The sequence below is a fragment of the Loxodonta africana genome, chromosome 3 (assembly GCF_030014295.1).
Source record: "Loxodonta africana isolate mLoxAfr1 chromosome 3, mLoxAfr1.hap2, whole genome shotgun sequence".
In the NCBI taxonomy this organism is placed as follows: Eukaryota; Metazoa; Chordata; class Mammalia; order Proboscidea; family Elephantidae; genus Loxodonta; species Loxodonta africana.
Window position 1 is genome coordinate 196225039 of NC_087344.1, and position 18312 is coordinate 196243350.

General features: G+C 50.3%; 1 protein-coding gene across 5 annotated transcripts; it reads right to left on the reverse strand.

Annotated features, from left to right (window-relative positions):
• Positions 1-630: 630 nt before the first annotated feature.
• Positions 631-18210, reverse strand: ARHGAP30 (Rho GTPase activating protein 30). Of its 5 annotated transcripts, none has more exons than XM_064282836.1 (12): positions 17855-18210; positions 11743-11845; positions 9825-9969; positions 8856-8938; positions 8592-8699; positions 7867-7994; positions 7200-7371; positions 7016-7119; positions 6861-6938; positions 5671-6072; positions 4111-4376; positions 631-4019 (listed from the first exon to the last, which is right to left on the reverse strand). In XM_064282836.1, exons 1-12 carry the CDS (start codon positions 17949-17951, stop codon positions 2403-2405), a joined length of 3303 nt encoding a protein of 1100 aa, XP_064138906.1. In that variant the 5' UTR covers positions 17952-18210; the 3' UTR covers positions 631-2402. The 5 variants fall into 5 exon arrangements, with proteins under 5 accessions (XP_064138906.1, XP_064138908.1, XP_064138905.1 ...); XM_064282838.1 differs by lacking the exon at positions 9825-9969 and adding an exon at positions 12848-13044 and having other exon boundaries at positions 17855-17948; XM_064282835.1 differs by lacking the exon at positions 17855-18210 and adding an exon at positions 12208-12830 and having other exon boundaries at positions 9825-9965.
• Positions 18211-18312: the final 102 nt, after the last annotated feature.

Sequence of the window (18312 nt, forward strand, 5' to 3'; positions counted from 1 at the left end):
GAGCGCACGACAAGCGCGAGCCCCGGGGCCCGTGCCGCCAGCCCGCGCCCCGGCTGCTCCGCAGAGGAGGCAGGGAAGGGCGCCAGGGGCTCGGCAGGCCCCGCGGTCCCCGCCCGGACTCGGCCGCTCGGCACCCCCCGCTACGGCACGCGGCCGCGCATCGCAGGACGGGGCGCGCGCCGTTCGGGGGCGGAGAGCGAGCTCGGCCCACAAAGGGGGGTAGGAGATAAAGAGCCAGGCGAGCCCCCTCCCCCAAAACAAAGGCTTCCTACCCAAGAGTTCCCTAACCCAGAAAACTAAAACCAAACCAGAGCTGCCCTGCCTTGCCGGTCCGCCCAGTGTCCCGACTTCTGTCTGGTCCTGCACTCACCGGGCAAGGCCGCCTCAGGCGCTGCTTTTCCCCGACAGTGTTTTCCCCCCTCCGGACCCGGGTATCTCCATGGGCAGCCGCTCATGCGCACTCCCAGCCTGCAGCCATGTTGATGAGGGGCGGAAGTGTCTCTCTCGACCCGCCCAGCCGACTCAGCCCCTTGATCCGCCCCACTTCCGTTCGTTCCCCCTGGGTGAGGGCTGAGGGATGCGGGGGTGTTTGGAGTGTCTCTGGACCGAGAAGGTGCCATTTCCTGGGATCTTGTCGGAATGACACTGAAGTCGTAACCGTTTTCAGCAAGAATGGGAGAAAGACGACTAATTTGTGCTACCATCTCTGTGCTGGGCGGTGCATTTTTTAGTCTCAGGAAAAGGTAGTGAGGAAGCCAATTTAGGTGAGAGAGGGAAGTCCGACCGAGACGCCATCTTTAACAAGGCTCATTTGGGAGGCCATCTTGGATCAGGGCATCTGTTTGAAGTGTTTCTTAACGGGAAGATTAAGACAGCTAACTAGGCATACTTCTTTATATTAGCGTCAGCCGTCCTTTACCTAAAGACCCAAGGCTTCAGTTTCTTTGAAAGGAATTTTTATTCCCATTCCAACTAGCCAGGACCTAACCCTTAATTGATTTGGGACCAGACAAACCCAGATCTCATACCCACTTTTGCCACTTCTTACCTCTGAGATCTTGGGCAACTTAATTAAGCTTTAGTTACCTCATCTGTAAAGAGTAGACACCAGTGTCAACCTTCTGAACTGTTATGTGGCTTAAATAAAGTCAAGGGCATAGATGCTATGCACGTAGAACACCTAGCTCAGTTACTGGCACAGAATGAGCATTATGTAAATATAATTTCTCTTCCCCTTTTCCTGACCACCGTGAACTCAGCTCTAGTTTCTAGCCACAGGTCTCCATGACAACATCTGAGGAAGAACAAACAGCAAAGAAAAAAAGACATTTGCCCAAACATGTGAAGAGATGATACCACTCACGGCTTTAGTAAGAATAATGAGACTTCACACAATTTACATGTAAAAATACAACTTTTATTCTGAGACAGCCCCCACTTACTAGAGTGGGATCTGTGGTTCAGCTGGTCTGGAAAAGCAGCCCCAGGACCTGAGTGGCCCCATTCCCCTTCCCTAAGGTAACAAAACCAAACCCACTGCCATCAAGTTAATTCCAATTCACAGTAACCCTAGACGACAGAGTAGAACTGCCCCATAGAGTTTCCAAGGCTGTAAATCTTAACCGAAGCAGAGGAAGTTATCCCAAAGGGAAAAGGAGAGGCCAGAGAGATCTATACAGGACCCCTTCTTCTTTAAGCTGACTGGAGACAGCAGGTGGGTGAGCTGGAAAGATGGTCAGTCCTCCCAACAAACACTGAAGCCTTCAAAGAGCTTCCTGAATAAGTTACTCCTAATCTGAAGCTCAGACAGGAAGTATTCAGGGGTCCAGGAACAAAACAGGGGTGGGCAACACAAAATGTTTGTGTGTGATAGGCTCTGACCTGGCCCTGTCCTCCCCACCTCACCTTAAGCTTTCATGAAGGTTCACAGCCTCAGAGGAGAGTAGGAACTTGGCTGGAATTCCCCCTCCATTCTTCACTTTGAAAAACCTCTAAGTTTTCTGCCCACATCTGTTCCTTTTGGCGCAGTGATTGAGCGTTCAGCTGCTAACCAAAAGGTTGGCAGTTCAAATCCACCAGCCACTCCTTGAAAACGCTATGGGGCAGTTCTACTCTGTCCTATAGGGTCGCTATGAGTCGGAATCGACTCAATGGCACCGGCTATGTTCCCTTTAGCCAATAACCCCACTCCCTAGGAACCAGATCTTGGTAACTTTCTTAGGAATCTCCTAAGGGATAAGTGCTTTCTGTCTTAGACAAGCTCAGGTAAACAAACTAACCTGTGGCCTCCCACAGTCAAAAAGAGAAGCAAGAGGCCAAAGCCTGTAGAGTTAGGCTCTACAGCTCGTCAGGGACCCTGGAGATTCAAGACAGCTTACTGGTCCCCTTTGCCCAGGTCCTAATCACAGTTCCTCACCTTTCCCAAGGTTACCCTGTGTTTCAAATGCGTACGATCGGCGCTGGGGGGGCTTAAGGGGGTCAGGGGGCTGGAGTTCTCTGGGGGGCAGACTAAGCCGACTCCGGGATTCAGATCCTTCTGTGCCTTCAGGTGGGTGCTCCAGGCAGCTAAGGGGCCGGTGAGAATAGGCAGGAAGCATGCTACCGTAGGTGGTTCTGGGGATGAGGCTGTAGTCCCCACCTCCAGTACAGGTCTGGGTCCGCCGAACTCCCTGAGCCTCAGTCCTCTGGCGGTCCCGGGCCAAAGCCACAGCAGCATCAAAGGAAAGACTGCCCCCATTCCTCCAGGAGGAGCGGGAGGCTCGGGACCCCCAAGCCCTTTCCCCAGGAGTCCCATCAAGCCGGCCAGGCCTCGGACATGGGTTTGCAGGTGCCACGTGGATCTTGCCACACAGTGCACTGGGCATCTTGGCAAACTGTGGTTTGGGGGGCACCACAGGCACAGAGCGGACCTGTTGGACCTGAACCAGGGTGGAAGCCAGGCGCATGCCCACACCACCAGCTAAGCCAGGGGGACAGGGGCACAGATCACAGCCCTCTGGACTAAGCTGCCCCTCAGGCTCCATCTCCTCTGGCAGAGGTGGCTGTGGGGCTGCCTGTTCCTCCTCAAAGGACTGGGCATTGCCCCCTTTGGCACTATCAATGCTCAGGGACTCTCCACCTGACCCTTCAGGGAGAGAGCCTTCTTCAAAATGGTCACCTCCAGCCCTCTGGTCTCCCTCAGCCCCTCCATCCCCTCTCTCCCATTCCTTGCTGACCTCCGCTGTTCCTCCAGCTGCTGCTTCTAGGATTCTGATGTCTTCACCATCTCCTTGGTCTTCTCTTGCCTCTTGGCCCCCATCCCCACTCTGTCCTTTGATATCATCTTCCCTGCCTCCCTCAGCCTCTTGTTTATGTACAACTTCCCAGCTCTCCTCAGCAACTTGGTGTTCCTGGGCCCCATACTCTGGGTCTTTTCCAGGTTCTACCTGGGCCTTGTCTCCTCCTTCAGCCTCTTCTTCTCTCTCAGTCTCTCTTTCCTTCTCGTCTTTACTCTGCTCTTCTCCTGATTCGTCCACACCCTTAGCCTCCTCCATATTCTCAGCTTCATTCTGGCTTTTGGACTTGGTCTCTGTCTCTTCCCCACTCCCTTCTCTCAAACTAGCCATCATATCCTGGTCTCCCTCAGTCTCCACTTCTTCCTCACCTGACTCTCCAACCTCTACTTTGGTCTCTGGACTCCCCTCAGCCTCCCTCATGTCGCATCTATTTCCAGGCTCAGACTCCTTGTTCTCCCCAACTTCCAAGCATGCTTGCTCTCCTGAAGCCTGCCCTGAAGCCTGTCTTCTACACCCTGCTGCCTCTTCCTCCAGACTCCCTAGACCTTCCCAGGTCGGTGGTTTGGGCTCCAGAAGGGGACTTAGGTCGTCATAGGCACTCAGGAAGACTTCCTCCCCACTTTCCTCCTCTGCTTCAGGCCTGGGGCCAGCAAAGTCCAGGGAACAGCAGCTGGGAGCTAGGACAAACTGCGCCTCATCCAGAGAGAGGTCATCCAAGGGTGGCTCCACAGAGAACTCCTCCACCTGTAGGCATAGCATTGTGGCTCAGGACCAGGTGGCCCTGCTCACCCTGAGACCCCATACCACCCCCAAACCCAGCACAGCTCCTTCTTACCTGAGGCTCAACTCCCAGGAGCTCCTCTAGGTAGCCCATCCCAGGGTCGTCCTCCCCAGGGGAGAAAGCTGCTCCTGCTGCTCCTGCCTTGGCCACATCCCCATCCTCCACCCCCACCCACTCAGGCTCTGAGTCGCTTGAGTCCTCTAGGAAGGAGAAGGAATCTTGCACCTCCTGGGACAAGGAGTCCTCCAGAGCAGGGGCCGTGTCCACTGGGCCTGAGTCAGCCAAGGAATCAGGAGCTGCACTTGCCTCCAACTTCTTATCTGTTGGGGGAGAGGTAGTCCCAGAATTCCAAAGGTCCAGGCCAGCCCTGACCCTTTCCAATGTGGGTCTTCCTGGCATTGATACAGTATGGGCCCAGAACTCCCAGCATAGATACCCGATATGGTTGATCTTCTCAGACTGATATCCCTAACTATTGGCTTATCACTACTTTTATTAAACTCCTCTAAAGTGCATTTTCACTGCAAAACAACCCTATTATGTAGAGTATTACCGCTATTTTATGTATAAGAAAAGTGATGCTGAGAGATATGAAACAATTTATCCAAGGTCACACATCCAGTAAGTGGCAAAGCCAAAGTTTGAACCCAAGTCTGTAGCCCATGCTCTTACCCACTGTACTATGCTGCCTTAGCACTTCTCATCAGTGACACTTTAGGGACTGGAGTTGGAGCAAAGATCCGATCCCAGGTTTGCCAGTTCCTACCTATATTAATAACACGTTGCTTAACCTAAGTTTCAGGTTCCCCCACTGTAACAAACATAACACCTATGTTATCAGGAGAAGCCCTGGTGGTGTACTGGTTAAGAGCTCAGCTGCTAACCAAAACGTCAGCGGTCGGAATCCACCAGGTGCTACTAGGAAACCCTATGGGGCAGTTCTGCTCTGTCCTATAGAGTCACTAGGAGTCGGAATTGACTTGACATCAACAGGTTTGGGTTTTTTAATGCTATAAAGTTATGGGAAACCCTGGCGGTATAGTGGTTAAGAGTTCGGCTACTAACCAAAAGTCTGCAGTTCAGATCTACCAGCTGCTCCTTAGAAACCATATGGGGCAGTTCTACTCGGTCTTATAGGGTCACCATGAGTTGGAATCAACTTGACCGCAACGGGTTTGGTTTGGTTTTGGTATAAGGTTATGAGAAAATTAAATGAACTAATGCCTGCAAAGTGCTTAACACAGCACTTGACACATAATAAGCCTTCAATAAATATTAGGTATTATTCGTAATGTTATTATTATTTCTGCCATCTATTATATATTCCCACACTGGTACTTAGTAATCCCTTCTCTATGTGTCTGACTCGGACCTCTATTCTTGGATATATCAGTGATCTGCAGGCTGCCAGGGATTCTCTCTCCATGGATTTTGCAGAATTCAATACTATTACTAGATTCTCCCAACCCCAAACACAGGGAGGCAGCTGAAGACAGCCACCCCAAAGCACAGGGGCTGAGGACTCTGCCCTTCTCAGGGAAGATCACAGCATGAGAGCTTCAGCCTAGAGTTCTAGTCTCCTTTCCCAGTCCTGGGTAATCCCAGGGTCCTCACCTGGAGGGCCAGGGCCAGGGCCAGGGCCAGGGCTGGGACCAGAGGCAGGACTTGGCCGGGGCTGTAGGGCTGGGCACTCAAGGCCACGGGTGAGCCTGGCCAACGAGACATTGGAGATGATGTTTGGGGGCATGCTGAGGATAGAGGTGATATGTAGCGGGAGGTTGACGTTGTAGGGGTCTGAGATGTGGACGCCAGCACAGCGCTCTGAACGGCTGGTGCCACCAGCCCGAACTGCTGACCGCCCAGCTCGTGGTGTGCCTGGCTCGGAGTTTGTGCCAGCCGGTGCCTCTGCCTCAGGCTCATGCTCGCCTTCTGCTGCCTCCACAGAATTGTTCTCCAAGCTCTCAGGAAGCAGCGGGCCTGGCCGGGGACTGCTGGGCCCCATCAGCCCCTCTGGCTCTGTGGAGGGGAAAAAGGACCAGGTAGGCAATGGCCTCAGCTGCAAGGGGTCACCTAAGGAAGACTCCAAAAAATGTCCCCTGTTGTACCAGGTCAGCTTCCTCTGCCACTACCGCAAACCCTCCACCCAACCAGCAGAACGCAATTTTCTCTGCCTGCACATATCTAGAAAGCCCCCTTCCCCTTCTTGCACGCACAGTCACTGGCCACCACTGCCACACACACACACTGCCCCTTCATCCACTGCTTACTGTCCCCATTACATCTATGTGCAAACACTCATATGAACACACAGGCCATAAACTCACCACTGTAACCCCAGCATCCAGCACCAACCCAACCGACTGACTTGACCCATTGCCGTCAAGTCAGTTCCAACTCATAGCGACCCTATAGTGCAGAGTAAAACTGCCCCATAGGGTTACCAAGGAGCACCTGGTAGATTCGAACTGCTGTCCTTTTGGTTAGCAGCTATAGCACTTAACCACTGTGCCACCAGGGTTTCCCCACATCCAGCACATACCAACTATTGTGCATCCAGCACAGTAGTTGGTATATAAACTATTGCACACTCGTTAAATATTTTTTAAATCATTGAGCACAAGTGGCCACACGCACAGACACACATACACACACACAGGGAAATGCAGGCACTGTGGTCTCAGCCGTAATACCTTATTTTCTCGCAAATACATTCCCAGGCATGCATACACACAGATGCACACAGACCCATGCTGTTGATCACACAACACACGTGTGCATGCACACAGGTGCACACCTCTACTCACCATCACTGACCCCAGCTGCAGCGCTCAGTGAGTCCATGCTCTTGGCTGGGCGCAGTGTCCCTTTATCAGACTTGTCCTCTGCAAGACAGAGATGCGCATAGAGCCAGAGCCTCGCACACATCAGCTGAGCTCTCCCCACAAATCCCTAGGCTTACCCCTGTCTTCGCCCCCTCGTAGAAGTTTACGCTTTGTCTCATGGCCAGAGCGACCCAGATTGAAGATGGATCTCCATTTCCTGACCTTCAAAGACCCCTTCCTCCTGCAAGGAATGGGGAAATAATTGGGGAGTGGGGGCTGGTGGTCAGTGCAGGGGAGGAGGGCCCAGGAAAGAGGCCTTACTTGTGCTCAGCAATCTCAATGATAGTGTGGTAGGGCCGGATCTGTGGGGGTCCATCGCCAGCCTGCAGAATACTAGGCAAGTGGTAGGGCAGGGACCGGGGCATAAAGTCCTCAGCACTGTTTGACGCCCGGGCCCCTGGAAGTGATCGCCATCCACTTTCCATTTCACCACCTGGGGGGAAAAGAAAATTGGCTGGCCGGGAAGAGACCGGAGAGGGACCGCAGGCACCCAGCCCTTCATTGCCTCCCCCCACTCTCCAGCTGCCAGGATCGCTGGGTATATACTCAGAAACAACCCCAGAGATAGGCCCTACAAGGGGGGACCTCAAGAGTTGGCCTTTACAGACAGAGAGTGCCAGGAGATAGATACCAGGACATTGGTCTTGTGGGCTGGGGATGAGAATGAGCAGTCACTAGCCTTAGGGACCAGGATGGTGAATGAGAACTCAGGCTACACCCTGAACTGACAGTGGAATAGCCCTGCTCAAGTCTTTCACTGTGCCGTTATCTCTCCAGGGTCCTGTCCATGTGATAATAAGCATCATCCCTCTACACCTAGACTCAGTTTTCTCATCTACAAAAATGGAAAGACTGGACTAGTTGATCTTTGAGGCCCTCTCTAACTCTGACATGACCCCCAGACAGAAAGCAGCAATGTGGGACTGACCAGAAAGGGCAGCACCCCCGAAGAGCTGGTCCACGTGCGTAAGGATGAACTCGACAACAATGGACTGCACGCGCACCTCCATGAAGGCTGCTGTCCCATTGAAGCCCGAGGCCTCTATGTCCTTAGACCTGTGGAGATGTGGAGTTACTTTTCTCCTCGCACCCTCCACCTTCCCATCCTAATGCTCCCTGAAAATACCTTTATCCTGGATGCCCTTAACGCCATCTCCATCTTTTAATTCATGCACATGATTCAAGTTTCAATGCCACTTCTTCCAGGAAGCCTTCTAGGACACCCTCCTCAGGATTGACCTCTGCTTCCTTTGCACTCCCAAGGTGTCTTGTGTATAATGAACTACAGGACTTCTCATAGCTTGCCTTTACCTTGGTGGGTGGCATGCAGGTCAGTCCTCCAATGGACTGCAGACATTTGCTCAACAAACATTTAGCCACCACCTAACATGTTCCAGTCCCTAAGCTCAACAATAAAGTCGTGGAAGACACAAAGGCCCCAAACTTAGGGGCTTTAGTTGAGCTCAGAGAGGGGCCTCAGTGTGGCTGAGAGCAGGCCCCATCCCACTTAAAGCAGTACCAAGCCTTTCTGTTTCTCAGCGGCTCCCTGGGACTCCACTGCCCTCTCCGCTCCCTCTACACCCCATCCTGGAGCAGCCTCCCACAGCTAGTCTCTCCCAGGATCCCCACACACATGCTCATTCGCACTCCCACCTGAGCAGATTGGGGGCCCACACGATGGCCAGGTTGCGGGCGTGCATGTTGGTCTGGGAGCTGAAGGAGGCCATATGCACCAAGTGCCGCATAAGGAACTCCAGGGTCCTGCAGGAAGGAGGCATCATTTAACAAGGACCTATCCACACTGGAGCCTGGGAGCTGGAGGGAGGAGGGACAAGTCAAGGCCCCAGGTGGAAAGAGAGCCCAGGCTGTGTGCAGGGAGTCAGGGCCCTTGGGTGGGAGCGGCAGAGCCCCACATACTTATAGTTTGGGACAGGGAGCTCTCGAAGCACCTCTACGATCTTGACCAAGCGCTCAGGCTCCATCTGCACTCCCACGGCCTCCTGATTGGGGAGAAGGGTACAAGGAGCAGGAGTCAATGACCCAGCAATGCCCTTGCTCACTCCCCAGAACTCCGAGACAAACTCTCAGGAAGGATCTGTGCTGTCCCCTGCACTCCCCCGCAGATCTCCTGAGGCAGACTGGCATAGCAGAGAGAGCTCAGAATCCGGGGCTGAGTTTGGGCTATGTCACTTAATAGCTGTGTGACCTTGGGCAATTCACAGCCATTCTCTGTGCTTCAGGGTCCTCATCGGTAAAGCTCTGGTAAGGGAATACATCCATGGATCCAACCTCACGGGAGCCCCCGGGACTGCAGAGTTCTTTCAAGTTGTCCTGGGAGGCCTGCAGCCACCCTAGCCTTCAGGGTGTCTTCATGCAGTTGAGCTCAATAAAATGCAATTTATTTTAAAAGTGCTGCTCAATTCAGGATAGCCTTTTTGTCGTGTGTTGTCTCATTCAAGATATGTTCACCAAAAAATGACAGCTAATGGAGGGACAGCCTTGAAGAAGCTTTGACTTCTAAAAGGAGTTTTCACTCTTTTAAACACAGGGGAGCTCTGGTCTATGGAATTTCCAAGGGATTTTCCAGCTTTGCCAGTCTGCCTCTACTCTCCCCAAGTCCCACCATGTTGGTGGCCGTGTGCAGTCTGCTGGCCTGAAAGGGATAGACCACAGCGGAAGAGAGTGAAGAGAAGAGGGAGAAGGGGAGGACAGAGATTGCGGGGCTAGGACCTTGGGGTGGGGGTGTCTTTCCTCAGTAATGCTTTATTGTGGTCTCTGTTACTCAGGATCACTAGGACTTTGGTTGGCATATGACGCACCTGGGATGCCAAAACCAGAGCAGCACCCCTGAGCCCCTTCTTCCACACCCCCTGCCTCTCAACTCACAGCAAACTTGTCATAGAGCCGGTAAGTGAGCAGGGGGTCTGGCAGTTCTCTGAAATAGGCCTTGCACAGGGAGGAGACGCAGTGAATGTCCTGGAGGTAAACATCCCGACGCAGGTCTGGCTTCCGCTCTGCCTCAAACTCCTGCCTGGGGAGGTGCCGAGTGGTCAGGAGTGGTAGGGGTTGGGGGAAACATGGGGAGAGGTGAGAGCTGGAGGGATGGGCTCCAGGCAGGGCTGTAGGGCACCATGTGCAGGACTTGGAAGGAGGGTGTAGGGGATGCGTAGGTATAAAGCAGCAAGTGTAAGCCGTTATATATGTAGATGTGAAGATGTGGATGTGAAACTGGGTAAGAGCCTGAGTGATAGGTCTGTGTATGAACAGGCATAGATCACGGCTGTAGCTGTAGGTGTGCGTAGGGGTATGTAGGAGACAGTAGAAGTAGGAGAATGAACCTAAGTAGGTATCTTTGGTATATGTAAAGAAAGGTGGATGGGAAGTCTTCAGAGAAAACAGGAGTAAATCTTCAAAACCTTGGATTAGGCAACAGTCTCTTAGATATGATACCAAAAGCGCAAACAGCTAAAGAAAAAGTAGATAAGTTAGACTTCATCAAAATTAAAAACTTTTCTTTGTCAAAGGACACTATTAAGAAAGTGAAAAGACAAGCCACAGAATGGGAGAAAATATTTGCAAATCATACACCTAATAAGGGTCAAGTATCCAGAGCATATAAAAATCTCTTACAACTCAACAAAAAAAAAGACAAATGACCCAATTAAAAAATGGGCAAAGGATTGGAATAGACGTTTCTAAAGAAGATATACAAATGGCCAATAAGCAGATGAAAAGATGTTCAACATCATTAGTCATTAGGGAAATGCAAATCAAAACCACAGTGAAATACTACTTCACACTCACTAAGATGGCTATAATCAAAAAGACAGATAACAGGCGTTGGCTAGGATGTGGAGACATTAGTGCTCTCATTTATTGCTGGTGGGATTGTAAAACGGCACAGCCACTACAGAAAACACTTTGGCAGTTCCTCAAAAAGTTAAATTTAGAGTTACCATATGACCCAGCAATTCCACTGGCCAGTATATACTTGAAAGAATTAAAAACGTATGTTCACACAAAAACTGGTTTATGAATCTCCATAGCAGCAGTGTTCGTAATAGTCAAAAAGTAGAAATAGCTCAAACGTCCATCAATTAATGGATCAAAAAACAAAATGCAGTATATACACACAATGGAATACTACTGGGCCAGAAAAAGGAATGAAGCACTGATCCATGATGCAACACGGATGAACCTTGAAAACACTTTGTTAAGTGAGAGAAGTTAGACACAAAAGGGCATATATTGTATGATACTATTTTTATATGAAATGTTCAGAATAGACAGATAGAAACAGAAAGTAGATTCATGGTTGCCAGGGGCTGGGGCAGGGGAAAATAGGGAGTGACTGCTAATGGATACCAGGTTTCTTTTGGGGGCGATGAAAATGTTCTGGAATTAGATGGTGGTAGTGATTGCACAACCTTGCGAATATATTAAAAAACAAGTAATTGCATATTCTATAATGGTGAATTTTATAGTATGTGAATTATAGCCAAATTCAAAAAGAAAAAAGATGATTCTGTGTGTGTGTGCGTGTGTGTGTACGTGTGTGCATGTGTGTGTGCATCTGTGCGTCTGTGTGTGTGTGTGTGCATGCTGGGCTGGCAGGAGGGTGGAGGCAGTCTCAGTCTTTCCTGAGGAGGCTCTAGCACTCTTCCCTAAGGCAGTACCTAGCATCTATATTTCCTTCTCCCCTTCCCCTCATCCCTTCTCTCTACTCTCACCAACACCCTCCACCATGGTCCTTTGGCTCTCTGACCTCCTGGCCTCAGAGCCCTCCCAGCTCTGCCTGACTCACCGGAGCTTCTGGATGTTGGAGGAGACCCCTGAGAGACGATAGATCCCATCCACCACTCCATACTCCTCCACAAACTCTGCACAGCTCCTTAGCACCTGGGGCACTAGGGATACAGATGGGGCAGAGAGAAAAGAGAAATCAGGTCCAGGAGGTCAGAGGCTGCAAGGAGTATGACAGACGGGAGCACATGGAAGGGGCTGTTGGGGAGACGGTGGGGTGAAGCTCACGGAACAAAGTCTTTCAGAAAGATTCTTCCTGATCATACCTGCCAACCCTCTATAACATCTTTCCCCATTGGGTACTGTTGTTGTTAGGTGTCGTCGAGTCAGTTCCGACTCATAGCGACCCTATGCACAACAGAACGAAACACTGCCTGGTCCTGCACCATCCTTACAATCGTTGTTATGCTTGTTGCAGCCACTGTGTCAATCCACCTCATTGAGGGTCTTCCTCTTTTCTGCTGACCTTGTACTTTGCCAAGCATGATGTCCTTCTCCAGGGACTGACACCTCCTGACAGCATGTCCAAAGTATGTAAGATGCAGTCTTGCCATCCTTGCTTCTAAGGAACATTCTGGTTGCAGTTCTTCCAAGACAGTTGGCAGTCCATGGTATATTCAATATTCTTTGCCAACACCACAATTCAAAGGCATCAATTCTTCTTCAGTCTTCCTTTCCCCATGTGTCTGTCAGTTTGTTGTACTGTGGGGACCTGGGTGTTGCTGGAAGCTATGCCACCAGTATTCAGATACTAGTAGGGTCACCCATGGAGGACAGGTTTCAGCTGAGCTTCCAGACTAAGACAGACTAGGAAGAAGGACCTGGCAGTCTACTTCTGAAAAGCATTAGCTACTGAAAACCTTATGAATAGCAGTGGAACTCTGGGTCCTAGAACCTCACAAAAACCCCTCCAGTGATGAGAGCTTACTTCCTCTCCAGAGAGCCCATTCCTTTGTGAGGAAGCTCTACCTTATGTTGAGCTGAAATTTGTCCCTCTGTAATTAATTACTAGTTAGAGTCCCTGGGCGGTACAAATGGCTAACATACTTAGCTGCTAACTGAAAAGTTGGAGGTTAAAGTCCATAGCAAGACACCTGGCAACCTACCTCCAAAAAGTCAGCTATTGAAACTGTATGGAGCACAGTTCTACTCTGACACACGTGGGATCACCATGAGTCCGAATCAACTCCATGGCAACTGGTTTAATTATTGGGTGCTGCTACGGACTTTTTAAAGGATCAGCAATCTGGTGGGAAGGGGAGGCATGGTAAAGGACTGGTCTTAAAAGCAAATTCGAATACCCCTGTAAATAAGATAAAGAAAATATTAGTTGTCTTAATCAAAATGGAACAGGACTGATGGGAATTACCAAGAAGCACTGCCTTTGGTAAGTGAGTTCATGGATACTAGTTCTGCCCTAGGAAGGTACACAAAATAGTGACATACCTTCAAATATGTCAGTTCAGGAGGAGAAAGGCACCTATGTGCCCAGTACTGTGCTAACTGCTTTATGTATATTCTGTCATTTAGTCCTGTAAATGAGTTATACTAGTCCCCATTTTGGGAACCCTGGTGGCGTAGTGGTTAAGAGCTACAGCTGCTAACCGAAAGGTTGGCAGTTGAAATCCACCAGGTGCTCCTTGGAAACCCTATGGGGCAGTTCTACTCTGTCCTACAGGATCTCTATGAGTCAGAATCACTTTGATGGCAACGGGTTTAGTCCCCATTTTACAAATTAGAAGACTATGGGTCAAAGAAATAATGTGTCCTTAGTACCACTCAGCTAGAACCAAGGTTAAAATTCAAGAGTCTAAAAAGCCATATTATCTCCCCAGACCCTGGTCCCCCTTTCTCTGCTACTAGGCTGTAAGCTCCTTAATGACAAGAACTAAGTATGATCCATCTTGGTATTGCTCATATTATCTGATAGTGTCTCAGACATGGTACCAAAAAAAAAAAAACTCAAACTAGCTGTCATCCAATTGATTCTGACTCATGGTGGCCCCATGTATTTCAGAGTAGAATTGTGCTCTGTAGGGTCTTCAGTGGCTGTAAGTATAAGGTCACCATGAGTTGGAATTGACTGGATGGCACACAACAACAATAACAATCTTTCAGAAGTAAATTGCCAAGCTGCCTTTCTTCCAAGACATCTCTGGGTGAATTTCAACTGCCAACATTTTGGTTAGTAACCGAGCACCTAACCATTTGTGCCATCCAGGGACTCCTCTTGGACGTAGTGTTGTTGTTAGGTGCCATTGAGTCATTTTTAGCTCACATTGACAGCACATGACAGAACAGACTCGCCCATAGGGGGGTTTGGCTGTAATCTTTACAGAAGCAGCTTGCCAGGCCTTTCTTCCACAGAGCCACTGGGTAGGTTTAAACTGCCAAGCTTTTGGCTAGCAGCCAAGCACTTTACCATTTGCACCACCAGGGATCCCTCTTAGACATGTAGACACGCAAACCCATGTGTCAAATCCAGTCTTCACATGGCCACACAGGTCTTTCCAAAGCACGTCCCTGATTTAAATCTTTTACTACAAACACCTCTGCTCTACCTCCCACCCCCTCAAGACCCCACTGCTTACCTTATGGATACGGAATAGCATATAAACTTCTCGGTATGGCACATAAGACCTTTCACAAACCAGGTCCAGCCACTATTCCATCCTCAACTCCAGCCAATTCCCCCTACAAATCCTATGACTCAGCCCTTTGCTAGTCCATGAACAAGCCTTGGTACCATCACTCATGTTATTCTCTTGCCTGGAGTACTTTCTCCTCTGATTCTACCCGGTGAACTCCTATGCATTCTTTAAAACATATCTCAAACCCTTTACTCATATCTGCATTACAGAATTTATTGCACTTCATTACGACTAGTTTATTTTGTATCTATATCTTCTGACAAATAGTTACTTCCTCCCCAGTATTTAGCAGTGTTGAAATAGAGCAGGTGCTCAATAAATGTTTGTTAAATGACTCAATAAATTAGTTAATTATGAAAATCAGTGACATCCCTTGGAGATTTAATAAAGAATATTGCATATGACAAAACATCGAGTCCTATTAACAGGAACCCACTGGAGAAATTCCTCTCAGGTCTGAGTATCAGAAAAAGCTTTTTTTTTTTTTTTTTTTTTCCTTTTCTTTTCTTATGGCTCTTTTGAATCTGATACTTGATTATGTTTACCTCTGTACTTTAACCACTAGGAATCTCAGAGCCTATGTCAGGGAACCATATAGAACCACCTGGCATGCATTTCTGGGTGCTGATCTTAGTCTTGTTTTTCCTTCAACCCAAATCTTTCAGTCATTTATTCTATCTTTTGTAAAGTTTTGAGTTCTGAAAGTCATCCCAAGCTCTTAGTAGAATAAAGTGAGATAGAAATGCATAATACGGAATGAAAGAAACAATCAATAAATCTACCAGCAACTATGTTTAAACTCTCCTTATATGACCTGGTTTCCAGACCCTTCACCCTCCTGCACACCAGTGTCAGGACTAGGAAGAGACAAAGAAGGCACCTGGGGTGCAAAATTTAAGGAAGCACTCACTCTCAGGATTGTCCAACTGCCAGCTCTACACTTGCACTATCTTGAGAATAAGTACTTCCTTAAGAATGAGGCACATAAGGCCCTTGCTTGACCCTGAGATTCAGTGCTTCTCAAATTTCCACGCTAGTTACCTCTCTCACTTCATACTAGTCCTGGTCCTGCAGTATAACATCCCTTCAAGACCTGCTCCCATTTGCCAGGCTCCTTCAACCTTGGGTCTCCAAGATGGGGTACACCCCTCACTGTTTGAGCTGCTGCTCTACTCTTGGGTACTCTACACCAGCTCTTTTGGCCACTGCATTGCTCTGTTGACTCATAAAAAGCCTGTTGTCACCTAAACCCCCCCAGGTTCTTTTCACATAAACCAAACCAGGCAACCAAACCAGATCTTCCCCATCCAGTCCTCTGTTGATTTTGAACCTTCTGAGACGGCCTTTAAAGAAGGCATTCAAGAGCCTAAGGAGTCAGAGCCATAGAGGAAATGGGTCAAAGAGATGGAGGAAGAGAAACAGGGGTCAGAGAGATGGGGAGTAAAGGAGATCAGAGAGATGCAGTCAGAGATAAAAGTTAGAGACAGGGTTGGGGTGATGGAATCAAAAGGCTGGAGACATCAAGGAAACGGGGGTGGGATCAGGGATGAGGGCCCCAAGCTTAAGGACCTGGAGAATCAGAACTCTTAAAAGGGGAGTAAAGATACAAGGATTAGGAGCAGGAAGAACTTAATACATACAGGGTTTAGGGAAGGAAGAGACCCACATGGGGGCAAAGAGCTGGGAGAGAGGGCTGAGACAGAGCAAAGCGGTAAGGATGGGGAAACCAACAGTCCTAAAAGATGAATTAACCAGAAACACATGTCCCCACTGGCTTGGTCTTTCGTCTTCTTGCTGGGTCTTAGGTTAACAAGAGAAGCCATCATCAACCTTTGTCTGTTCCTCTATTTTCTACGTTCACATACCAGGAGGAGGTAAAAAGGCTAGGGGAGCGGGCTGCCACTAAGGCTCTAGCACCCAAGATCATTCCACCTTTGGGCTCAGGTGAGGCTCTGTTGAGGGCAGGGGTACTTCTCTCTCGCTGTGGAATTCACCCAGGATCAGGGCCCAGCAACCAGATGTCTATCCCTTCTGGAGAGCATGACCCTCACCTGCTGGGACTGCAGATAGGGGCCAGTAAGGGTTAAAGGAGTGGGGTCTAGCTGATTGTGTGTTCATTGTTTCAAGATAGGACTGGCAGGTGGGCCAGAGGGAAGGGCAATGCCAGGATGAGGATTTGCAAAGAGCTAGGAGAAAATCAGCCCCAATTAAATAACGTGGCCCTTGGCCAACAATCATCATTCTCAAGAGAAACCCCTTGTTAAGGAGTAAACCCTGCACTGGCAGCTGAGCCAGGTCCACTCTGCCCTCAGGAGAGGAAGGCTCAGAGCAGCCCCACTTGGGCTGTTTAAGATTCTTCCTTGGGGCCTGGGCTTTCCCTTTAGGAGGCCAATGGTGATGGGAGCCCTCTCAGGGGAGGAGAAAAAGGGAAGGAGGTGTCTGGGGAGGCAGGGGCGGGGCTGGGAGCAGGAAATGAGCTGGGAACCACCACCACCCTCCCTCCACTGCAGGCGCTACAGTCCCAGAGCAGAAGAGGGGACAAAGAGGAAATGACAGATTGGGGTGGGGTGTGGGGGAAAGAATCGTGCCTTTCTCTGGGAGGAATTCAAAGTGCCAAAAACAAGCTGGGCTGGGCTGCCAGGATACCTGGGTTCAATCTCAAATCAAGTCAAGAAATGTCATTGAGTGCCTACTTGGTGCCAGGCCCAGTATGGGCCCCGTGATATCCCTGGTCCTGCTGTCTTCCTAGCCCACTCTAAAGCAACTCAAGAAGAGAGCAGGGCAAGCTCCACAGATAGTCTTCACACCCACCCTCCTTTGCACCCTCCACCTCCATCTTCAGACCAGGCCTCCAGCCATCTCTTTTACTCTTTCAGTGTTCCCCATTTCAGCAGCTTCTTCCCTCGCCCTCCACTTAGAATCTTTTTCTCTTTGGCATAGGAGAACCAGAGACTCACAGAAACTGAAGAAGAGGGCTAGCCTTACCCCAGATCCTCACCCGTGGGCCAGCAAGACTGTAAAACCTTGCTGGCTCTCTCCTCCAACTAGGAAACCCCCAACCTTCCCAAGTACCATCCTCAGACTCTCCTTGGCCACTCCTCCCCTGCCCCTGTCCTCTCAGCTCCCTCTCCAGTCCCCAAATCTCCTTCCCCTTCACTTCCACTTCTTCCACCTCTCTTGGGTTTCCCACCTCTCCATCCTCTCCCTCAGTGCTCGCTCAATTCTCCCATGCCCATATCCTCGGCACCTCATCCCCAGGCAGTTTCACAAGGGAGCTACCTTGCCTTCTTCAAGGAGCCACATTTCCTGCCTTGCCGCCCATCAGCCTCTTGGGTGGTGGCTGGGCTACTGCCCCTACCCCAGGAGCACCCAGAAGCTGCTTCTACCCCTGGGACTAGATCCAGCAGGAGAAGCTCTGTGCCTCCCACCCACCCAACAGCAGCTCTGAGCTGGCCTCCTTACCCTCCTGGCCTGAGTGCTGCAGGTGCTCCTGCAAGTCACACCCAAACACCCGCTCCTTCGAGCTGCCCTTCTTCTTTCCTTTCTGTCGAGACTTCATGGCTGGAGCCCCAGGGCTCTGGCCCAGCCACCTCTGTCCCCCAAGACCTCTACCCTACCAGTCCCCCATGGGATCCAAAGCCGGCCTCTGGGCTTGGCCCAGCCCCAGGGGGGCAGGGCTCCGAACTGGGGGTGGAGGGTGGCCTGGGCAACGGGCCGCAGCTCTGCCTCTGAGGCCCCGATGACACGGAAGTGGCTGTGGAAGAGGAAGCTCCAGGACCCTGGCAAGAACCTGTGTCTCGTGGCCCAGCCTGGCACTCGCTCTTCTCGCCCTGCTCGGCCCTTGGGGTGGGGGGGCAGGAAGCTGTGCAGCTCCTCAAACCCGCTTCCTGTTAGAGCATCTTTGCAACCACAGGGCCTGG

Coding starts and splice junctions, on each gene's coding strand:
- ARHGAP30 (XM_064282835.1), bottom strand. CDS start 12,314: ATGTTCCTTAGAAGCAAGGATGGCAAGACTGCATCTTACATACTTTGG. Junction 8,700..8,855: donor CTCCCTGTCCCAAACTATAA/GTATGTGGGGCT, acceptor TCCTTCCTGCAG/GACCCTGGAGTTCCTTATGC. Junction 7,120..7,199: donor ATTGAGATTGCTGAGCACAA/GTAAGGCCTCTT, acceptor CATTCCTTGCAG/GAGGAAGGGGTCTTTGAAGG.